At 45.8% G+C, this 24,646-nt stretch overlaps 2 protein-coding genes across 3 annotated transcripts in view; one reads left to right on the top strand and one right to left on the bottom strand.

Moving 5' to 3' along the window:
* atp8b4 (ATPase phospholipid transporting 8B4) overlaps nucleotides 1–16,084 on the top strand; it is a 49,671-nt gene extending 33,587 nt beyond the window's left edge. For both annotated transcript variants that reach the window (XM_063197088.1, XM_063197087.1), the window contains exons 25-30: nucleotides 1,536–1,759; nucleotides 3,251–3,334; nucleotides 4,095–4,340; nucleotides 12,104–12,242; nucleotides 12,763–12,893; nucleotides 14,109–16,084. In XM_063197088.1, coding sequence (XP_063053158.1) covers nucleotides 1,536–1,759; nucleotides 3,251–3,334; nucleotides 4,095–4,340; nucleotides 12,104–12,242; nucleotides 12,763–12,893; nucleotides 14,109–14,837 — 1,553 coding nt within the window. In that variant the 3' untranslated portion in view covers nucleotides 14,838–16,084. The remainder of the gene's footprint in view (nucleotides 1–1,535; nucleotides 1,760–3,250; nucleotides 3,335–4,094; nucleotides 4,341–12,103; nucleotides 12,243–12,762; nucleotides 12,894–14,108) is intronic.
* A 913-nt stretch (nucleotides 16,085–16,997) lies between these two features.
* On the bottom strand, nucleotides 16,998–24,637 carry galk2 (galactokinase 2). Its single transcript, XM_063197049.1, has 10 exons — nucleotides 24,417–24,637; nucleotides 24,215–24,303; nucleotides 23,969–24,092; nucleotides 23,495–23,585; nucleotides 23,157–23,303; nucleotides 22,690–22,788; nucleotides 22,050–22,202; nucleotides 20,517–20,727; nucleotides 20,015–20,216; nucleotides 16,998–17,657 (listed from the first exon to the last, which is right to left on the bottom strand). The coding sequence occupies exons 1-10, from the start codon at nucleotides 24,464–24,466 to the stop codon at nucleotides 17,447–17,449; spliced, it is 1,377 nt and encodes a 458-aa protein (XP_063053119.1). The 5' UTR covers nucleotides 24,467–24,637; the 3' UTR covers nucleotides 16,998–17,446.
* Nucleotides 24,638–24,646: the final 9 nt, after the last annotated feature.

Below are 24,646 nucleotides of genomic sequence, written 5' to 3'. Positions count from 1 at the left end.
GACTTTAGACCGGAAATTGGCTTTAAAGGGACACTGTGCAGGAAATGGTCAAAAAAGGTACGGCAACTATGCTGCTCATTGAAACTGGGCTGTCTATTGCCAAATTTTTGATCTTTTCATGAATATTTACCAAGTGATAAACTAATATGTAGTAGCATGGCCAAAGTACAACCAATTTTGCAGCTAAACATGGCTAATTCTGGAAATTCAAAGTGGTGTACATGGAGAAGATCCCCCTTTTCATGTATGAAAAGTGCAATTTTTCCAGTCATAATGAACACTTTGAATTTGATAGTGATGGTAAGTATTCATGGAAAAGGTAACATTAGTGAATAGGTAGCATTGATTCTGGAAATAAAGAACTAAAAATCCTGCACAGTGTCCCTTTAAAATACCTTCTTTGTCTTGTGTGAAAACAATTTGGTCCATCTTTGTCCCGTTTCAGAAAAAAAACGATAAAAACCGATTATACTGCACTTTTTTAAAGAGGTTACATCGTACAAGCCAAAAATGCAGTATATCACGTGAGATACTGCACTTCTCCATTGAAACCGTGGTTTAGGTGTAGACAGTAATACCACAACAGAACGCAGTATCTTGATTTTTTAGCTAAAAAGTCATGAGAATGTTTTTTTTTCTTTTTTTCTTGTGTGCATACATTCCCACCATGAAAAAGTATTATATGGAAGTGTCATCACCACTTTAACTCCAACACAGTTGCGCGGCCAGAAAGGAAACTTTAAAGCCTTTTTTCTCAGTTTACCAGTAAGGAGAAATACTGCGTTCTGAAATTGTAGGGCAGTGTACTGTGATTGCCGTCACACACACACACACACACACACACACACACACACACACACACACGCACACGCACACACAGAGTGTCAATGGGTACAAGAGAGCCTTCACTCTCGCCTTCGGTCGCCCACATACCTTAGTCATGGTCATATCACATCACACACAAACAGACACACCGTCCATCTGTGTGTCTGTCTGTCTGTCTTAACCCCAGCGGCCCACATTGGCGTGGGCATCAGCGGGCAGGAGGGCATGCAGGCCGTCCTGGCGAGCGACTACTCCTTCGCCCAGTTCACATCTCTCTCTCTCTCTCTCTCTCTCTCTCTCTCTCTCCAGCGGCCCACATTGGCTGTCCTGGCGAGCGTCTATTCCTTCGCCCAATTCACATCTCTCTCTCTCTCTCTAACGGCCAACATTGGCGTGGGCGTCAGTGGGCAGGAGGGAGAGCGACTACTCCTTCGCCCAGATCACATGTCTATCTCTCTCTCTCTCTCTCTCTCTCTCTCTCTCTCTCTCTCTCTCTCTCTCTCTCTCTCTCTGTCTCTCTCTCTCTCTTTCTTTCTTTAGCGGCCCACATTGGTGTGGGCATCAGGAGGGAATGCAGGTCATCCTGGCGAGTGACTACTCCTTCACCCTGTTCACATCTCTCTCTCTCCTCCCTCTCCCTCTCCCCCTCTCTCTCTCTCTCTCTCTCTCTCTCTCTCTCTCCCTCTCTCCCCCCCTCTCTCTCTCTCCAGCGGCCCACATTGGTGTGGGTATCAGCGGGCAGGAGGGCATGCAGGCCGTCCTGGCGAGCGACTACTCCTTCGCCCAGTTCCGCTACCTGCAGCGCCTCCTGCTGGTGCACGGCCGCTGGTCCTACCTGCGCATGTGCAAGTTCCTCTGCTACTTCTTCTACAAGAACTTTGCCTTCACGCTCGTCCACTTCTGGTTCGGCTTCCTCTGTGGCTTCTCAGCGCAAGTGAGTGCACTGCACCTATTCATTACTTATCTTTTTATTTTATTTTATTTTATTTTTTTTTGGGGGGGGGATTTATTATTTTTCGAACAGCACAGAGGGAGATGACAGGAAACGAGATGGGAGAGAGAAACGCGGAAGGATCAGGAAATTACCTGGATCAGGAATTGAACCTGGGCCGCCCGCGTAGCAGCCCAGTGCCCAGCCGTTGGAGCCACGGCTGTGAACATCTTTTGTATTTGTATATCATTTTTTAGCGGCTTTTATGCCTTTATTTGATAGGACAGTATGAGATGGCGACAGGAAGTGAGTGGGAGCGAGAGATGGGGGAGGGTCAGGAAATGACCTCGGGCTGGAATCGAACCCGGGTCCCCGGTGTAGCAGTGCTGAACCGTCTGAGCCACGGCAGGGCCATATGTATTACCAGTCTTGATCTTTTATTTCACTAGTTCGCCCTCTGAGTGGTTAGCCTGGGAACTCCCATACTGCCCTTAGTTCTACACAATCGTTTCGATCTGAAAGACATCTCACTTGTGATTAGGTCTGGTGTTAACCAGGCAACTGAGTGGTTGGTGTGACAATAAATAAGTTCCACTTCTACTTCTGCTTCTAGTTCTACGTCTACAGCACCAACACGTCTGTGTCGTTCATGACTACATTGATTGCCTGTGAATTTATGCCTCATAATATGTCACAAATTACAACACAATTCTATTCCAGAAAGCCTGTGTAACTATATCTATGTACGTCTAAAATATGTCTATGTACATCTATGATATTACTCTGTACACAATCCACACCCATGACTGCTTCCCTGCCTACCTGAGGAACACCATAGTGAAATTTGCTGATGACACCACAGTAGTGTGATTTATTTCAAGGGGGGGATGAGTCTGCCTACAGAGATGAGGTGGAGCGTTTTGTAGGGTGTTGCAGAGCCAACAACTTGCTCCTGAGGAAAAACAACATCTGTCAGAAGCAGCTTGTGTCCTTCTAGCGCTGCTCAGTGGAGAGCATACTAACAGAGAGAGTAGAGAGAGAGAGGTTCCATTGGCCCATTGTTTCCTGGTTCTATTATGGCCCCCTTTAGGCAGACCTAGGCAGACCTAAGGACTGTTCTATTCATTGTAGGAGCATTATGACACGCCCCTTTAGGCAGACCGGAACCTGGTCGCGTTAGGTGCCCATAGAAACCTATTATGTTGGCATATCTCTGTAGAATATCTCTGATACTAACATACTGTGTGTGATTCCCAGGCTGCATTGTTGCATAGAGGAAGGAGGAAGGAATGCTCAATTTCATTTTGCTTGTTACAATGACAAATAAAAAAGATATTCTATATTCTATTCTAATCATATGTTGAGATAGTCTAAGATTGAATGACAAGTTCAGCCTGCGCTACCCCAGCCTGTACTTTTCACTTGCTTTCATCTTTCATTTCTTTCATTACTTTTAACAGTGTGTCAGTATTCCTGTTTGTGTCTGTCCTCCAGACTGTGTATGACCAATGGTTCATCACCCTCTTCAACATCGTCTACACATCTCTACCTGTGTTGGCCATGGGCCTGTTTGACCAGGTAACACTCATACACTTGAACAGAACTGCTTACCGCTACTTCACAAGGTGGCTGATGCTTTTCACCTTTCACCATCACCTTGACCAACACAATTCACGGCCAGTGTTTGAAGTCTTGCAAGCAGTGGGGACCAGGGCCCTTTGAACACGGATTGTTACTCGATCAATCATGCTCTGACACTGATGCTAAAAGTCATAAAGTCATTCCCCTTCCATATGTGTCCTGAAATGTCCATGTGGGCATTATGTGTATGTAAGCTACTGGACACCTTAATTTCCCCCCGGGGATCAATTAACTTACTCTATGCTGTGCTATGAACCTGGCTGTTCCCCAAGCCAGGATGTGTATGATGCTAATAATTATGGCCTAAGGTTACTAACACCCAGCTGTGCCTTGCTCATGATGTGACTAGTGGAAATACATAGGTTTTTTTTGTTTATAAACATCGTGTTGTGAGGAGGGGCAAGATACTGGCAGCCAGTGTGAGCAAATTTTTTTTTAACCTACAGCGGTTTCCAGCAATCAGAGGTTGAACAGTGCGCAGCCAGGGATTGTTTACAAATGGAGAACCCATGTATAGGGATTGTAACAGAACAGATCCTAATGGTTAGCTAATGCTAGTAATGTAATGGTGCTTAATGGGCTGTGGGACCAATGGGCCTAAATAGTAATGTTAAAAGTCTTAATGATGTGGGACCAATGGGCGGACCAATGGGCTGTGGGAACATAGACACTCTCCCCTCCGTGTGTCCCCATCCAGGATGTGAATGACCAGTTCAGCCTGCGCTACCCCAGTCTGTACCGGCCCGGCCAGCTCAACCTGCTCTTCAACAAGCGCAAGTTCTTCACCTGCACGCTGCACGGCGTCTTCACCTCGTTTGTCCTCTTCTTCGTGCCGTACGGCCTCAATCTCTCCGCCGTCCGCGACGACGGCGCGCACATATCCGACCAGCAGGCCTTCGCTGTCACCACGGCGACCTCCCTGGTCATCGTGGTCAGTGTGCAGGTGAGAGACGGAAGACAAGTTCAAGTTCAAGTTCAAGAGCTTATTTGCCACGGCAACAAAATTGATAGGGTTTTTTTGTGGCATATCCCCCAACATCAAATCAAATCAAGTACAAACAAGGGACAAGACACACAGCTGCAAAGAACAATACAATAAATATAACTATGGGTAGACCCAAACCGTAAACAGAGAGGGTGCCAGCAGCAGACATCAGACAGCAGTTAAAGTGAAGTAATAAATTGCATTAAAGGTAAAGTGCATAGAGAGATATGACGGAGGTCATCTTGCACCTGTTCACCCCCCTCGGGGATCGAACGTGCGACCTCGTCAACTACAACGGTCCGGCAATGAGAGACACAATACGATACCACAATACGACTAGTCTCTCGGCCCAACGGCACGAGACTGTATGAGGCTATCGGAGGGAGGTTTTACCAACGTTCCACGCCGCCAACTCTGCTAGTTAGCCTCTGTTACACTCTCCCCCTTAAACCTCACTCCCAATCCGGGTCACGGCACCACTGTGACAGAGCTCATCTTGCACCTTTTTCCCCCCTCTCGGGGATCGAACGTGCGATGTCGTCAACTACAACGGTCTGGCAATTGGAGACACAGCACGATACCGCTGGGCCAAGAGACTAGTCTCTCGGCCCAACGGCACGAGACTGTATGAGGCTATCGGAGGGAGGTTTTACCAACGTTCCACGCCGCCAACTCTGCTAGTTAGCCTCCGTTACAGAGAGGGAAAATTATGGCAGGTTAAGATGTCTGATAGTCAGGGGGTATGTGCTGTTCCTAAATCTGGATGTGGATGCTGTGATGGTTCTATATTTCTTACCTGATGATAGGTGTGAGTGAGCATCAGTGGGAGGGCACAGAACACAGAGAAAGCAAGCCTGAATGTGTGTGTGTGTGTGTGTGAGAGAGAGAGAGGGAGCCACCTTGTCTTTGCTGTGCAGCATATTTGTAGTGATGTGCTGTAGTAAAATGTTGACCCCCAGGAAACCAGTCTTTAAAGTTACCCCCATGACACATCAGATACAAGTTAATTCTTTTTTAATTATTATTTTTTTAAAACCTACCGTAGTTGATGTAATACCACAACACAAACAAACAACATCTGTGCCCTAGCCCCCCCTGGCTTCAGACACATCAGTGGAGTTGGCATGGCAACAGAGATGATAGAAGATGTGTGTGGGCAGAGCCAGGATGACAAACATGCTCCTACAGTATACACTTACTTTGTTAGATGTTGTAACATTTAACAAAATAAGTATGTATTACAGAATGTTTGTTGTAAGAGCGCTTCTTGGACTCAAAAAGGTACTCTTTGGATGGGAAAATGCAAAAGTTGAAAAAAGGAAAAATACTGACCGGAATATTCTGGACTGAATGAGAACCTTCATTTCTACCATGAAGACTTGAGAGGCAAATGAACGTTATTAACATTTATTGAACAATAGACATGATACAAAAATGCATGAATCCGTTTGGCGAACAATTTACACTTGATATAAAATGCATGAATCTGTTTGGCGAAGGTTCCCGTCTTCGCGTTGAACTCCAGGGTAGGACGGCATATCCTCCAGCGGAGATGGAGGCGGGCGTAGCCTGCCCCCTAACAGACGGGAACCACTGGTGACGGTGGACGGAGGGGTGGTGGTGGCTTCAAAGTCGGCTTAACTGGAAAGCAGAGATCAGAATGAGTGACTGATTTTTAAACAAACGTGAATGCGATCCATTGGCTGAGAGGGAACGATGCCTGAGTGATGCGTAACGGGGAAATCCCCAATCTCGCGTTGTGATTGGTTGACGATCCTGGGCAATGATGACGCATGTATGATCTGTCAAAAGGGAGATTGGATGGTTAGCCTAGTAAGTTTGACAGCCGAGAAATTCGAGTCTCCCTGGTAGAATTTACGCAAGCTCCCATTTCTACCATGAAGACTCGAGAGGCAAATGAACGTTATTAACATTTATTGAACAATAGACATGATACAAAAATGCATGAATCCGTTTGGCGAACAATTTACACTTGATATAAAATGCATGAATCTGTTTGGCGAAGGTTCCCGTCTTCGCGTTGAACTCCAGGGTAGGACGGCATATCCTCCAGCGGAGATGGAGGCGGGCGTAGCCTGCCCCAAAAATAGAGATTAGAAGTGAACTCACCTACAGCTTACAAGGAGACACCATCTGAAAGACATGAAAAGTTAGTTAGATGATTGATTGATAGACGGAAGATGAAGGACGATAGGTGATGATGATGATGATAATGATGACAATGATGACAATGATGACAATGATAATGGTGATGAAGGTGATGATAGGTGATAGGTGATAGGTGAGATGTTGGAAGACGAATGATGATAGATTAGATGAGATTATAAATGATAGGGATGTTCTAAGGCTTAAGCTATGGGCGGCAGTCTAGCCGAGGCATGAAGCCTGTGATGATGGTGATGATGATAATGTCGGTATCTTTGGCTATGCAAGAAGACACGGCGCGGATGCGCTGAGAACAGAGACAGCACGGCGGTAGGTTATGCTTGAGAGATGCACCTTGGGCAGGAGAGCGCTGTGAACTTAGATTGTGACGGGAGTAGGTGGAGAGCCAGAACCGTGACCTTGGTCAGGAGAAGTGGAGGCTTAAGCTATGGGCGGCGGCCCGGCAGAGGCTGGAGCCCTGTGATGATGACTATGATGATGATGATGATGATGATGCTATGTTAACGGGCGATGGCGCAGATGCTCTGAGAGCAGAGAGGCAGTAGAGCGTTATGATTTGATTGATAGATGCACCTTGGTCAGGAGAGCGCTGAAAACTTAGATTATGACAGTAGGTAGGGAGCCGGAATCGTGACCTAAGGGAGAGAGTAGAACATGGTGATGAATGAGTAAATGAATGAATGGATGAATGAATGAACGTAGGCTATAATATAATGTAATATGGTATGATAGTTGACATCACGGATAAACAACCACTGCAACTAGCCAGGCTGGTTCGATGTTACAAAATATGGAGATATAGGCTTATGGACCACTATAAAATCAATCTGATAGATGAGAGAAGGATAGAATACAGACATGACCGGGTGACCGGAGCGATAGCCCCCCAAGAGATAGAGTGAATGCCGCCGACGCAGCAAAATACCACCGTCACCAGAAATGAGAATAGAAAACATAAAGATACAGACCAGATATAGCATGCTTCAATTACGTGATGAGGAGTGAGGCAAATGCAGACTTAGTGCCCGTGGTGGCCACGCCGATTCTGAACAAGCGTGCTGTATACCTCTTGGGCGAGGAATGAGAAGAAGGAAACAGAGTTAACAGAACAGAAACAGCACACTGAGCAAGATGACAAAGCGAGGAATGAGCCGAATGCAACACGCACATGCGTCGGACAACCGGCAGCCCATTGCCTTGAAAGCCCGCACTATGCGGGCGTCTGCCCAGAGTGATGAGAGAGACAGCTTGAGACAAAGCATGAGTAGCTAACATTAAAGACAAGCACCTCGGCCAGGATAAGCAGGAAGGTCAGGTTAAAACAGAGGAGAATCGGCAGACAACTGGTAATCACGACCTAAGAGAGGGAGATAGCAGAGCTTGTAGCTGAAACAAACAATGAATAAAACACCAAGAAAACATCTCGACCAAGGAAATAATAACCCCATGTCAATTATGATAAACACCTACGCGGTGTGGCGCGGTGAATGCTTGTGCAAAGCAGGCATTGACACAGGCAGTGGGGCGGATGCCCTGGTTGGTTGAGAGAGACAACTTGCGGTAACTGCATGATTAGACTAGCAATAAAAAAGGGGGGCACCTTAATCAGGAGAATGCAGAAAGTGCGAGCTTACGACAGAGGAGAGTTGGAGAGCCGGTTATCGAGACCTGAGAGGGACAGAGCAGAAAGCTGAAACATCACTGAATAACGGCACCGGAACAAAAATGGCATATCAAAATAGACATAAACTCCTACTCGCTACCAGTGGGTAGCTGTGATAAGTTTGTCATGCAGGATGGATGAGGATACCGATACAACCAGGTGACTGGCGCTAAAGTTGGGGCGACAGCCCAGTGCGATGCTGAGGCGATGGCCCATTGTGATGCCGAGTTGTGATTTTGAGCCGTGGTGTTGAGCCGTGGTGTTGAGGTGAGACAGCCCAGGGCAATGCTGAGGTGCGCCGTTAAAGCACGAGCCCTGAGGCGCCGGCCCAGGGTGATGTTGAGTCCCCGGCCCAGGGTGATGCGGAGTCCCCGGCCCAGGGTGATGCGGAGTCCCCGGCCCAGGGTGATGCGGAGTCCCCGGCCCAGGGTGATGCGGAGTCCCCGGCCCAGGGTGATGCGGAGTCGCCGGCCCAGGGTGATGCGGAGTCGCCGGCCCAGGGTGATGCGGAGTCGCCGGCCCAGGGTGATGCGGAGTCGCCGGCCCAGGGTGATGCGGAGTCGCCGGCCCAGGGTGATGCGGAGTCGCCGGCCCAGGGTGACGTCGGGGCCGATGCCCAGTCCGTCGTCGGGGCCAGAGCCCAGTCCTTCGTCGGGGCCAGAGCCCAGTCCTTCGTCGGGGCCAGAGCCCAGTCCTTCGTCGGGGCCAGAGCCCAGTCCATCGTCGGGGCCAGAGCCCAGTCCATCGTCGGGGCCAGAGCCCAGTCCGACGTTGGGGCCGATGCCCAGTGCATTACGTAGCGTATGCCCTACGTGGAGCAGCAGATGCACGTGTATGTGAAAGTGTGCGGGAAAGCAGCAGAGACCACCATCACCAGATATGAGAAAACAAACACAATCCGACACACAGTCCGAGCGACCTGACGATTCCAATGAAGCCTAAGGGCACGAGTGGTGTACAGAGTGAGAGGGTTAGCCCATGGACGGCTATCAATGGGGTGTGATCAGAACCCTGACAGGACTCCATGGGCCGAGTTTCATGTATAATTTAATTATGATTATTAACTGTCATCATCGATTTACATTTCCACGGATATCACTCATTTATTTACTTATATTTGGACGGTGAACATGTAGCCCATTGTGATCAAAATAACTCGAAATAGACAAGGCATTGAGACGGGCTACTATATCCCTTGATGCTCGGCGACCGGGCGCAGGCCGAAAGCCCCGCGTGATCTTTAAAAGGTACACTGTGCAGGAAATGGTCAAAAAAGGTACTGCAACTTTGCTGCTCATTGAAACTGAGCTGCCTATTGCCAAATTTGGTCTTACATGAAAGTTTACCATGTAATAAACAATATTTTCTAGTACGGTCCAAGTAAAGTTTTTTTTTTTTTTGAGCTAAAAAAAAAATGCTATTTTGGGAAATTCAAAAATGGCGGACCATGGAGAAGATCCCCCCTTTCATGTAAGAAAAGTGCAATTTTCCAGTCATAAGAAATACTTAGAATTTGATGGTGGGGGCAAGTATTCATGAAAAAAGTAACATTAGTGAAGTTGCAGCATGAATTCTGGAAATAAACAACTAAAATCACAGTGTCCCTTTAACTAAATCCAGCCCTGAATGGCTTGAAGCGGGAGTGAGGAAGCAAGGTACACTTCTATCAATACAAACTGCAGGCAGTGCGATGACATGAGGTGATGATTGGCAAGCGCGCATAGCTTAATGTGCGAGCCAGCAGTCTAGGCCTACGAACCGAAGCCATAACTCTAAAAAGTCAACGAGACCGCCACTCCTGCGCCACATGGGCCAGTCCATGCAAACGAAAACGTAAAATAGCTTGTGTTGTGGGCATAGGCTACTGAGCGGAACATTGAAAATAGGCGGGTGCAAACTGATGAACGCACGACCGGAATCCACATGAATGAAAAACTGTAGGCGGTGCTACGGCCCGTAGGCTGAGGTCCTTGCAACATCGCTCCGGAACATAGGAAGTACGTTTTTAACGATACGTTTGACGATTACGAGTACATGGCTCTGCAATGTCCTCCGTCCGGTGTCGTGACAGGCAGCACGAAACACACACACGTCGGGTTATGCGTGCGGGTGAGGCGCTTCGAGATATAACCGATTTAAATCTGAAGGCCTACCCCAGTGACGTTCCAAAAAAGCCACACCAATCGGTTCATGAAATGCTCTATAATGTTGGCAAGCGAATCACCAGTCCATCCGCAGCAGAGAGGCCGACGACGACCAAGTAAATGGTGACTCGCAGTACCCATAACGCCTCCGTAAAAACCAATGTGCTGAGCAGATATGCCGGGCTAAGTGAGCGAGGAGCAACGAGAGCACCGCGGGCCCAGTTACTTCGATTCCGCCCTTCCCCAGCGAATGATCCAAAAGTCACTCCAATCAGTTCATGGAATTATCCCAAATGACAGCAAACGAAACGTAGGCCATCAGTCAACCAGCGCCAGACGAGACTGATATCCGAGACATTGCAACAAGCCGAGTATGAGGCATGAGAGGCGACTTGCCTGGACAACTCCCCCGCAAAAATAGTCATTCGCTGAGATAAACGTTCCTTTGGTCCGCAGGATAAGTGAAGGGAAAGCCGCCAGGTTACTCACGAATTACACCAGTTCGGGGAAATCCATCCACAGGCAGGCTAGTTCAAAAGCAAATCCACGAGCGTCGGGAAATCAGGGAGCGGCGTGCCAAGCAAATTGATTGAAGCCTTGCGAGGAAAATATTAGGCTATAAGAAAGCACCGATTGCGTGCCACGCGTTTGAGCGGTTGGAAATTCCATCCCAGCAGCGGTAAGGTGAGGATAACCAGGTAGAAAATAAACAGAATGTTTGATAACGAAAACGCCGGCCAGCCACTTCAAAGTCGGCTTAACTGGAAAGCAGAGATCAGAATGAGTGACTGATTTTTAAACAAACGTGAATGCGATCCATTGGCTGAGAGGGAACGATGCCTGAGTGATGCGTAACGGGGAAATCCCCAATCTCGCGTTGTGATTGGTTGACGATCCTGGGCAATGATGACGCATGTATGATCTGTCAAAAGGGAGATTGGATGGTTAGCCTAGTAAGTTTGACAGCTGAGAAATTCGAGTCTCCCTGGTAGAATTTACGCAAGCTCCCATTTCATTCAGTGTGTTTCTCTGATTCTATATTAGAGTGGGTGCCTTTCTATCCCTTTTTTCACACATTGTCTTTCTTTCTTGTTTGTTTTGTTTCTTGTCTTTGTTTTTTCATTTTCCCTTTTTTTTCTGTAGTTACTCCACACAATGTTCATTACACAGTAAATTCAATATGGGATACTCTGAATTAGCCTATGTGATTTCATTTCCCATTGGATTAATAAGGATTATCCTGCTGGAGATTTTATATATGACACCTGTTACCTGAACAGCACACAACACTTGCAATGTGGAGGTTTCTGATTGGTTAACTTACTTTTTAAAAACCTCTTCCTTCTATTTGAGAACTGTTGGACTCCCCGAGAAAGGCTGGAGGGCTTATAATTGCCATTACAATAATTACCTTTATTAATGGAAGGTTATGTACTCCCAGTCCCAACGGTTGATGACTTTGACTTTGACTGTCATTTATAATCTGACTATTGATGAAAATCTGTGAAAAATATAATTTGAGTATTGATTTGGAACACAATGTAGATTACCTGTGTGTGTATGTGTGTCTGACTGTCTGTGCGCGCGCCTGTTGGGTCCTATAATAATTTTTGTGTTTGTCTTTACTTTATTTCTGTTCTAATAATGATGCAATTGTCATTGGTAACGTAAAGGTTAAAATGTTTTTTTATATCGAGATGTCTTCCGTTGCCTCCTACATACTGTAGATCAGTTTGGACACCAACTACTGGACGGCGGTGAACCACTTCTTTGTGTGGGGCAGCCTGCTCATGTACTTTGCCATTCTCTTCGCCATGCACAGCGACGGCCTCTTCGACCTATTCCCCAACCAGTTCCCCTATGTCGGTAGGTGTGCATCTCACATACAGTACATAGCCCTAAACTCTTAGGCCCTAGACCCCCTTTAACTAGCCTGTATTGACCATAATACTACTCTTCATTTGTATTCATGAATACGAATGTAAAGTAGTATTATGGGCAGGTCAATACCAGGCTACCCTTTAACCACCTTGCTCTGAGGAGACGAAAGCAATCCGCTCATGCTTGCTCAGAGCAAGTTGGCTCTGTCCCCAATGATCTGAAGCCCGGTATTTTAAAATAACGTTAATTCACATTCATTTATTTACAGTACTGTGACCTCTTGATACCTGCCACTCCCACTGTAAATTGGCAGATTTGCTGTTTGTGGTCTTTGGTTTGCTGTTTGTGTACTTAAGTTAATCAGGTAGGCTACAGGTGGTAACTTAAAGACAATGCCTATTTGTGTATATTTTGGTTCAAATGTGTGTGTGTGTGTGTGTGTGTGTGTGTGTGTGTGTGTGTGTGTGTGTGTGTGTGTGTGTGTGTGTGTGTGTGTGTGTGTCAGGCACTGCTCGTAATGCCCTGGCTCAGAGGAGTGTGTGGCTGGTCATCCTGTTGACCACAGTGGTGTGCATCGTGCCCATGCTGGCCATACGACTCCTCAAGAAGGACCTCGACCCCTCCCTCTCATACAAGGTACATACAGTACACACCTGCACTCCTCCCTCTCATACAAGGTACACACACAGTACACACCTGCACCCCTCCCTCTCATACAAGGTACACAGAGTACACCTGCACCCCTCCCTCTCATACAAGGTACACAGTATACACCTGCACCCCTCCCTCTCATACAAGGTACACAGTATACACCTGGACCCCTCCCTCTCATACAAGGTACACAGTATACACCTGGGGCCTATACTACAAAGCTGGTTCAGGATAAGTTAAGGTTGAGGTAAGAGGCAAATCATCTCATGCAAGAGCTTTTCTTAAGAAAATGAGGACTCCAGGCTCTTCTATTAGATGATTTACCTCTTAACTTAACCTTAAAGGGACACTGTGCAGGAAATGGTTGAAAAGCGTACTGCAATTATGCTGCTCATTGAAACTGGGCTGCCTACTGCCAAATTTCATGAAAGTTTACTAAGTAATAAACTAATATTTTCTAGTATGGCCCAAGTACAGTCATTTTTGAAGCTAAAAATGGCTATTTCTGGAAATTCAAAATGGCGGACCATGGAGAAGATCCCCCTTTTCATGTAATAAAAGTGCAATTTTTCCAGTCATAAAGAATACTTTGATGGTGGTGGTAAGTATTCATGAAAAGGGTAACATTAGTGAATGGGTAGCATGCATTCTGGAAATAAACAACACAAAATCTCACACAGTGTCCCTTTAACTTATCCTGAACCAGCTTTGTAGTGCAGGCCCCTGCACCCCTCCCTCTCATACAAGGCACACAGTATATACACCTGCACCCCTCCCTCTCATACAAGGTACACAGTATACACCTGCACCCCTCACTCTCATACAAGGTACACAGTATACACCTCACCTTTGTATAGCCTTAATGGGTCTTCTTCCAAATCAACTTTTAAAATGATAGGCTTTAGAGAGTTAATGCGACATGTGATGTATAAGGAGGCATATCACTGTATGTATGGTGTGTGTGTGCGCGTGTGTGTGTGTGTGTGTGCGTGTGTATGTGCGTGTGTCTGCGATAACTGAGAGTAGAGTAGAGTACTTGTATTAATCCCGAAGGAAATTAAGGTGTCTTTCAGCTTACATACGTAAATATATAAACACAAAACATACACAAAGACCTTATACACCTAATTGTAAATTACAGTAAAAGTAAAACATAGTAAAAGTAAATGATGCATTTGGTGTGTGTGTGTGTTCACTCAGGTGCGCGTGCTGCAGAGGGCCAGCCGTAAGCAGCGTCCCCAGGAGCAGAGTCTGAAGCGCGTGCGGAGGACCAGCTCCCGCCGCTCGGCCTACGCCTTCGCCCACCAGCAGGGCTATGGCGAGCTCATCACCTCCGGACGCAACATGAAGCTCAGAGGCTCCGGCCACAGCGCCGACGTCAGCCGCGCCGGAAGCCACACCTACTGGGTCGACCCCGTCCTCAAGGGCAGCAGCGACGTCTCCCTACAAGCGGAGCTAGGCGCCAAGGACTGCAGCTACACTCACAGCAGTACAGAGCTAGAACTACCCCCCAAGGAGATCAGCTCCTCTGGCTGGATCACATCGCTGTTCGCATCGATAGGCTGGGCCTTTGGGTCGGGAGCAGCCAGTGAGGGCTCCCACGCGGGTCCCTCGGATAACACAGAGCTGCCTGGAGAGAGAACAGGAGGTTCTTCGGACAGCAGTGAGGTTCCTGGAGATATGAATGTCGGTTCTTCAGATAGCGGTGAAGTTCCTGGAGTAGTGAATGTCAGTTCTTCGGACATCAGTGAGGTTCCTGGAGTTGTGAATGTAATTTATTCGGATAGCAGTGAGGTTCCCGGAGGGTTGAATGACGGTTCTTTGGACAGCTGTGACGTTCTAGGAGGAACTACTGAGGTCCCTGCCGGCCACACAGACACAGGGATGGAGTCTGGGGAAGAGCAAAGCTCAGTCTCAGAGATTGCCTAAAAAAACACTGACAGACAGCATGGCATCAACACACACACACACACACACACACACACACACACACACACACACACACTGACAAAGAAAACTGAAGGTAACAGCTGAGCCCATGTGCGAGGCCTCTTCCTACAATAGAACTATGTACCTCCAAACTAGTTACTGGTAAAAAGTGACCCGTGTAACACATGATATCCGAACACTCATTCATAGTATCATTATATTTCCTAAAGAAACTCTTCTTCAAATGCCTGGTGGCCTAGTGGCCTGCAGGGAGTTTATAAAGTTCTTTTTTATGCCAATAAACCCTCTGATGAATACAGACCCTCAGATAATATGAATATCCCCTTCATATACAGTAGTAGACAGCATACAGTATTCTGTAAATGTGTAGGATGATTGACGCATCTACGTACAGGAAGATAAACAGATACCTCCGTGTTTAAGCAGCTTATTTCTTTTCAGTTTATGGGATTGTATGATGTGAGACATGGCCTTGGTTGTGCAATATAATAATACTCAATGATTTGGAATGATGGTGGTAGAATGTGTCCTTCTGCTAAAAAAAAGCTCACAGTATGGTTTTTGCCTGTTAGCAAAGCACATATTGTACTGTTACCTCAGACACATTATCATTTTATAGAAGCCCTGATTCCCCTCTAACAAACACATTTTTAAAGAAAACGAGGACTCCAGGCTCTTCTATTAGATGATTTACCTCTTAACTTAACCTGGTTTACTCCTCAAACAGCTTTGTAGTATAGGCCCAAGGTGGACATGGCTGTAGAACAACTGCGTGCCTTTCACATCCTCTCCTGAATGATGAGTGTCAGTATTTACTGGCACAGACTAGACTTAAATCATTATACTGACATCCTAGGAGACTAATGTTTGCCTTGATGGGCAGACAGGTCAGAGGCAGTTTCTTCATATGAAGAGCATGAGAGTGCCTTTACCAATGCATACGGGCATTGCACACAGAACAGCTACGAGAGTTGTCCCTTATCTGTGTGTGACAAATGTCCTAGATAGTTACAATATTCATGTGCGTATGTGTAAGGAGAACTGAGAAGAATCCCCTCTGGATCTGAGGTGTGTATGCACATGCACGTGACTGCCTCAGTAGTCGTAGTCTGCATGTGGAGGTAGGAGAATGGGACAAGGCAACGTTACAAATAAAGGCTGCAGGAGCTCTCATACCATGAGAGCCCACATCTTGATGCTATGTGTGTGTGTGTGTGTGTGTGTGTGTGTGTGTGTGTGTGTGTGTGTGTGTGTGTGTGTGTGTGTAAGAAAAAACAAGTCCTATCTGTCGTTGTTGGTGTGTGTTTGGAAGGCCAAGTCTTGAAACTCGCTGCTGTGTGACGTGTGTATGTGTGCCTGTATATCTGGACAACCAGGTTCTCACAAAAGGAGGACAGACATTATCATGTGAACATGGTTTTTTTTCTAATTGACATGTTTGAATGTACAATGCGCAGTTTCAATGGTACACCTACTGTACACTAATACCAAGCACATACCGATCACTTGTACTTACTTGATACGCATGCACTTTTCTACAGGAGATTGAGTTTTTATATTATGAATGTGATTTTAAGGTTCATTTATTTGTTTTTTTTATTATTATTATTTTGATACATGTCTATAAGTAAGCATTATTTGTATACTTACTGCATTTACAGATTGAAAATAAAAGGATTTTGTACAAAACGCTCAGTTGACAAGTGCCGTGATACAAAGAGTCATGGAGTGGGGAAACATACAGATGGCATAAGTCCAAAAAAGAAGGAAAAAGCAGAGGCACTCTGAGAAACTTTGAGAAAAATATTAAAAAGCCTTTAATTTAACATGGCCTGATGAAGGCCAATATGGCCGCAATGCAATTGCCATGTTAATTAAAGGCTTTTTAATATTTTTTTTCAAATCTCAAAGTGCCTCTGCTTTTTCCTTCCTTTTTTGGACTTACACTTCACCTGGTACAAATGAGCACCTGAATAATATTGTTTGCACAGTCTCCTGAGCACTTAAAGCCCTTTAGTGTCTTCTCATGCGTAACCTTGACCACATCTCCAGAGGCACTATAGAACACAGAGGTTACTATGGCAACTACACAGCTGTTTTATGCAGTAACTGGAGGGGGAAAAACACTGGAACCTGCTGTGTATTGAAGAATAGTTATCTTTATCTTGCATAGCACATTTCAGGTACATGATGTAATACAAAGTACTTTACCGTTTGTCAAAGGAGCACAATACACGCAAACACGCATGGCACATGTAAGGGAAAGAAAGAAATCAGTGAACTCGTTGTATTCTTGCATCCCTATCATCACAAGTACACATGACACGCTATGGTTACATCCTGTTCCCGTTCAACAGTAAATGGAATCCATCAGAGATGGGGAAAAAATAATAGACTACTTATTCAGCATTGATTTTATACAGTATAAATGTCTTATTTTTTCCCTTCTTAGTTTCAAGATGATTGGTCTGAAGAAAATTACAGAAAAGCTGATACGATCATTGATCATTGAGTAAACATATTGACTGTAATGCAGAGTTTTGGCCCTGGTGTGGAATAGGAGGGGGTGCTAGCACCTGAGGGACCTCTCACATGTCGTCAGTGAAAATAGCTGCCCCCCCTCCTGGCTTGGTCACGAACAGGCTCTGCTTCTCCAGAGCTGCCAGGCGGGGGTCAGGAAGATAGTACTTCTCCCGCACGGTCTGGAGGAAAGAGTTTATCTTCTCAGCAGGTACCATGGAAACGGCGCATCCTCCCCAGCCTGCTCCCGTTAGCCTGGAACCCAAAGCCCCCGCTTCCCTAGAACAGGAAGAGGGAAATGTTAAAGGGACACTGTGCAGGAAATGGTCAAAAAAGGTACTGCAACTATGCTGCTTATTGAAATTGGGCTGAAAGTTTTTACATAAAAGTTTACTAAGTATTAAACAAATATTTTCTAGTATGGTCTAAGTACAGTCATTTTTGCAGCTAAAAATTGCTCTTTTTGGAAATTCAAAATGGCGGACCACGGAGAAGATCCCCCTTTTCATGTATGAAAAGTGCAATTTTTCCAGTCATAATGAATACTTAGAATTTGATGCTGGTGGTAAGTATTCATGAAAAAGGTAACATTAGTGAATGGGCAGCATGAATTCTGGAAATAAACAACTAAAAATCTCACACAGTGTCCCTTTAAGGAAAGCACAACCTTTCACAGCAAACACCACATGTGCCACCTCATCACAGTATGCATAACATACAGTACATCACTCTGTGTTCATACAGTATACTGCCCTACAATATCAGAACGCAGTATCTTGAAAATGGTCGAAAATGGGTTTAGACCGGAAATTGGCTTTAAAATACCTTCTTTTTCTTGTGTTAAAATTTTTTGGCCCAACTTGGTCCCGTTTCGGAAAAAAACGCAAAAAACTGATTATACTGCGCTTTTTGGTTTTAGGAGGTTACGTGGTACTAGCCAAGAACGCAGTATAATGCGAATTATACTGCACTTCTCCATTGACACCGTGGTTTTGGTGTAGACAGTAATACCACAACAGAGCGCAGTATAATGATTTTTCAGCTAAAAAGTAATGAGAATGTTGTTGTTTTTTGCTTTTTTCTTGTGTGCATAAATTTTCACCATAAAAAAGTATTATATGGAAGTGTCATCACCACTTTACCTCCAACACAGTCGCGTGGACAGAAAGGAAACTTTAAAGCCTTTTTTCTCAGTTTGGCATTTTGAATTATACTGCGTTCTGAAATTGTAGGGCAGTATACATATACAAGCAGACGTTGTCAGTTATACATGTAAACAAATCAGTCAACTTAACCCAGAGACTACTCCAACCCAGATATTCCCGTATTTTTATGCATACAGTACCGCAGTGTTACCACACCAACCCAATAAAAAAGCAATACAGTATAGCAGCCTGGGGTCTGATCTATGAAGTAGGGTTACAGGTTACTCCGGGAGCAACTTGATCACGTGCCGTGTACAGTAACTGCTCGTGTCCCTCATACTACTAAAGGTGGATATGCTGGAACCAAGGTATGCTGTCATAGCAATCCACTCTACATCTCAAACCTGGTATTACCATTTTATGTTATTGGTCAAGTTGAGGTTTAACTACTCTCTATCCCAAAGCTGGAAATAGATTTGTCCAGGGAGTGAGGATCATTCCGCAGCGTAAAGACAGAAGACATTTAAAAAAATATTTCGCCCCAGCACATGCTGATTCAGCTGATCACAAGAAAAAAATAGATATAAAGCGGCACAGTATTATTGAACACAATTCCAGGATTTAAGTTAGAGACATAAAGACGTGGGTTCACATGATTGCAGTATTCAAAATAATCTTGGTTTATAATTTACCCTACTTTATGCATAGATGACACAAGTTAAGATACTGAACTGTTGGGATGAAGGCTGAGCATTTTCACACAAGTGGAATTTAAACACGTTGTTATAATGCAGTGACATTCCAGTTCAGCATTCCAGTTTAATGCACAGCAGAAATGTTTGATCACATCCTCTCTCTGATCAGCTCCGCCTGCCCAGCGACGGAACGAGATCCAAAAGGCAACAACTCCAGCTAAAGCAATTTGGGGTAGACAAATCAACATCTAGATCAGCGTCATAGTACAGGTTACCACCGATCAAGTTTAACGGGTTTTGTCAAATCTGGTTTTTCCAAATTAACCCTGGGTTACGTCTGGGTAGGTTGAGCTCCGTTTGTAGCACAGGATCCTGGCCTGGCCATGCTGCCCATTCACAACTGTTACCTTTTTCATGAATACGTACCACCACCACCAAATTCTAAGTATTCATTATGACTGGGAAAATTGCACTTTTCATATATGAAAAGGGGGATCTTCTCCATGGTCCACCATTTTGAATGTCCAGAAATAGACATTTTTAGCTGTAAAACGTACTGTACTTTGGTTATGCAAGTAAATATTGGTTTATGATTTAGTAAATATTCACGAAAAGATCAAATTTGGTAATAGGCAGCACAGTTTCAATGAACAGCATAGTTGCAGTACCCATTATGGCCACATTCTTCACAGGGCATCTTTAAAGCAGTGTGTGTGTGTGTGTGTGTGTGTGTGTGTGTGTGTATGTGTGTGTGTGTGTGTGTGTGTGTGTGTGTGTATGGATATTCGCATCTCACAGGCAGATGTTGACGAGCTGGTCGAGCTGTGTGCAGCTGCACTCGTACAGGTCTCTGCAGCTCTGGTGGCTCTGGTTCATCAGCTGGCCCAGCTGCGGCAGCACGTCCACAGGAGACGCGTCACACACACTCTTGAAGCGCCGCACGCGCGCAGCCTCCCCGTACACATGCCTCGCCCGCTGGTACAGCTTGAAGTGGGACACTGCAAGAGACATAATAGGCATGCGGTCATAGACAGTTGAACAGCAATGTTTTTAGATTAAAAGTGAGACCATTTTTTACATTTCATTCCATATCTTCCATATGCAAAAAATGTGTAGGGGTGGGGACTGGCACAGGTTTTGGGCATTTAATTGCATTTGTATGGTGACAGTAAAAGAACAATCTCTAATTGAAAGAGAGTATGCTGGGCCCCTGTATGTTAAACCGGTGTGACCAATTTTTGAAATGATGTGATTGCGCGCGTGCGTGCATGTGTGCATGTGTGCATGTGTGCGAGCACCTTGGTGCGTGTTGGCGCTGAGTATGTCTTGGCTGAGTTCCTGGGGGGTGATGCCCAGCGCGGTGCACACCTCCTCCCTGCTGTAGGACTCCGGGTGCAACAGCTCCTCCACGCGCTCCAGCATCTCCTCCAGCCCCAGCCCCAGCTCCTCCTGCACCGCCCCCAGACGCTGCACACGACGCCACTCCAGACCGCCCGCCTTGGCCAGCAGCTGGAGAAACACACACACACACACACACACACACACACACACACACACACACACACACACACACACACACACACACACACACACACACACACACACACACACACACACACACACACACACAAGAATGAAACAAGAACACATACCCATTCAAGCCTTCACCAGCACCTGGATAGCTCAGCTCAGCACAGCACAGCACAGCACAGCACAGCACACACAAACACAAACAAAAACACATGATACGTTAACATGTATCGCACAAGCCTTCGCCAACACCTGGACACATGTTTACATACACCCAATGTATGGACATGCACACACAGTCACTCTATCACTCACTCACACTCACACGCATGATATTGTTGTATATCTGTATTATACTATATGCAGGGGCAAATCTACCATGATGTTTTTGGCATGTTTCTGATGTTTTTAATGAGTTGGGTTCATGTGATGCAAACTTCATGTTGACACCCACGTCAAGGGTGACCAATAACATACACAAGAAATGTAAAGAAAAAAAAACGCAGTAAAAGGAATCTGCTGATCATGTGCTATCTGATGTATTTATTTGTGAGAGGTGATGAGCTGTGGCCATCTTGCAACAATTTGGGCCCTGAGCCCTACAGGCCACAATAGTGTGGTAATAATGTGCCAATAACATGTTAATAGCGATAATGTGTGATGTTTGCGATGTTAGAGGGCGCCGGGTTTTGCAATAATTGCCTGGTTGAGACCACTCCTGGTGATGAGGAGTATATCATAGGGACACAACAAATTGGCATATAGGCATATAGGCATCCATGGCAAGGTGGTTACTTAGGGAGTTGGGCTTTCAATGTGCCATGATATGGCGACCCCCTTGAAAACGAGATATATCTCAAGGGGCTATCCCCCTAAGAAGAAGAAATTAAAATTCAATCAGTAGGTTCCAATCCCACCTGACCTCTCCCTACACCTCCATCAATGGCTGAGGTTCCCTTGAGCAAGGCACCTAATCCCACATTGCTGTAGGGACTGTAACCAATACCCTGACAAATAATACCTGTAAGTCGCTTTGGATAAAAGCGTCAGCTAAGTGCAAGGTAATGTAATGTAATGTAATGTAGTGGCGTAATGCCATTGAGCCACCTGTTATGTCCAGTTCAGGCTAGTTCGACTGTGCTGACAGCATTGTGTTATGCCTGTGTTATGTTGTGGTCTACTGCTTGGGTCTTGCCCAGGGTTCGAGGAGTTTAAGATAAGTAAACACGATGAGTTAACTTCACATGCCGTGTGTCAGTGTGCTTCATTTACTACACGTTTACAAACGTAACACCACCTACCTTGGCAGCTATGCGGCACTCGACCACCCGGATGTTGAAGTGGGAGGAGGCGGCCTTGTTCATCTCCACACAGCAGTTGGAGATGACAAACACGGCGCCCTCAGGCAGCTTCACATCTGTGGCCCGCAGAGGGTTGAACTCAATCAACTTGGCCTGGCGGTCACACACACACACACACACACACACACACACACACACACACACACACACACACACACACACACACACACACACAGACACACACACACACACACACACAGACACACACACACACACACACACAGACACACACACCTCTCTCTCTCACACACACACACACACGCGCGCGCACACACACACACACACACACACACACACACACACACACACACACACACACACACGCACACACACACACACACACACACACACACACACACACACACACACACACACACACACAGAGTATGATAAAAAGAGCAGCCAGCCAAGAATGCAACCTTTCAAAATGATATGGCTATTGTATACTAGCAAATCTTGCATGCCTGATTTCAGGGGATCTATGACTCACACTTAATAAAATAAACAAATCTCCATCAGTGAACTTGAACAGAAAGCTGAGATCACACACACACACACACACGCAAACACACACACGTACCGTGCCCTCCTCAGCCAGGAAGGAGATGGACTGGTCCATGCCCCCGCCCTCAGTGCCAATGTAGCGCTCACACTTGGCACACACTTCCGCTAGCTCCACCTACAGGACACAGGAGGCAGCACAGCACAGAGCTCAAATAGGACTACCATACAGTAGGACTGTGCCACAGCTGCCATCACAGGGGGTACTCTTTTGAAGAAGACATTTCATCTGAACAGACACAGTGCCAGTGTACTGCACAGACGCACATGCACGTGCACACACACACACACACACACACACACACACACACACACACACACACACACACACACACACACACACACACACACACACACACACACACACACACACACACACACACACACAATCATTTATAGAAAGCACTCAGATGTGGTGTACTTTGGACAGGTAATGTTTTAGAGAGGCAAGGAAGGTGTTTGTTTTTTTCCCCAGAGGAGGCATACTTTGGAGAGGGCTTTGTGGTTGGCCTCCATGGTCACAAGACCAGCACAGCAGACCAGTGCACTGGAGCTGGACAGGCCAGAGCTGGCAGGGATGTTCCCATCCACCAGGCACCGCATGCCGGCCAGAGGGGACAGGCCTAGGCGCTCCTGTGGTGAGGAGAGAGAGACACGAGGTGTTACATACGCAGTGCTCGACTCAAGTCAGTCGGCTCAAACACAGGAAAGGTTACAATAGAAATACATAAATACAGGGCGCCGGCAGACATGAAAGAGTTCACAAAATGAGACAATGACACAAAGTAAATAAAAACAGAAAAGTAAACATGGTCTGCACTAACCTGAATCCCCTTCACTCCGCAAAGGAAGTAATAGTACCACTGTGGATTGTCCCGGTCGATGACAATACTGTCAGATGACACCTGGAAATCCCTGCAAAGACATTATAAACAGGAACGTTGCATTAGACTACAATGACACCCTGCAATGAAAATGAGGTAACACTTTACTTGACGCCAGTGTCATATGCATGTCATTACAGTGTCATAGATATTGTGTCCATGTCATAACCATTTTATGACTGTTGGCCTAAAGTGACACTTGGTTATGGCAAAGACAACCTTGGGGCATGACACGTGCATAACTGTGCCATGATGACACATGATTAGGCTATGACACTGTAAGGACATGCTTATGACACCAGTGTCAAGTAAAGTGTTACAGAAAATGACAACAAGCGTATACTTATGTCACAGACACTCGTTATAACCTTAGACTCTGGCTTCACATATAAACATATTTCCCAAATGTCTTACTGGTATCTCTCATTGGTGTTGGCCAGGTGGATTGTTTGGGTGTTGTTCAAAGAGACTGCAGCCAGAATGGTTTGTTCAATGGCCATGGGGAGGACAGCATAGCCACAGTAGTCAATGTGTTCTCCTAAAATAAGCAACATAGTCATTGTGTTGAAAACTATATAACAACAACAACAACAACAACAACAACAACACAAGGCAGAAGCAGAAACATACAAGTGAAGTAGCCTACCAAGTGTGCCTCACCTATTAAATTTACCCGCCCGGGTGCACATGCGTAAAACAATGCAGGTTCTCCATACTTTTTCTGAAATGTTTCCTTCAGTCGTTGTAACCTGTTGGTCAGCGTAACAAGCACCGTTAAATCATAACAAAGTATAGGCCTACCACTGCTGGGCGGTTGAAAGTTACATAATTGCAATTGCCATTCATTCATTTGGAAACTAACCTCTCGCTCCCGCAGACTGACAACTTGAACTTGGGCGGGTGGGATGTCATATCAGGCTCCCCGTGAAGAACCCTGTCTTCAGACTTAATCAGTTGAAATGAATGCAACTCGTGCAACAGTAGAGAATAATATTCGTGGTGTAGTCAGCTGACTGTCATGCATCTATTCAGCTGTTTCTTCAACACATACGGAAGAACATCCGTGTTGCCTCTGCAGCAGTTTTCCTCCGC

Source organism: Engraulis encrasicolus, chromosome 4 (genome assembly GCF_034702125.1).
Source record: "Engraulis encrasicolus isolate BLACKSEA-1 chromosome 4, IST_EnEncr_1.0, whole genome shotgun sequence".
In the NCBI taxonomy this organism is placed as follows: domain Eukaryota; kingdom Metazoa; phylum Chordata; class Actinopteri; order Clupeiformes; family Engraulidae; genus Engraulis; species Engraulis encrasicolus.
Note: the sequence above shows the minus strand (reverse complement) of the source record. Positions and strands in the feature narration are given on the sequence as shown.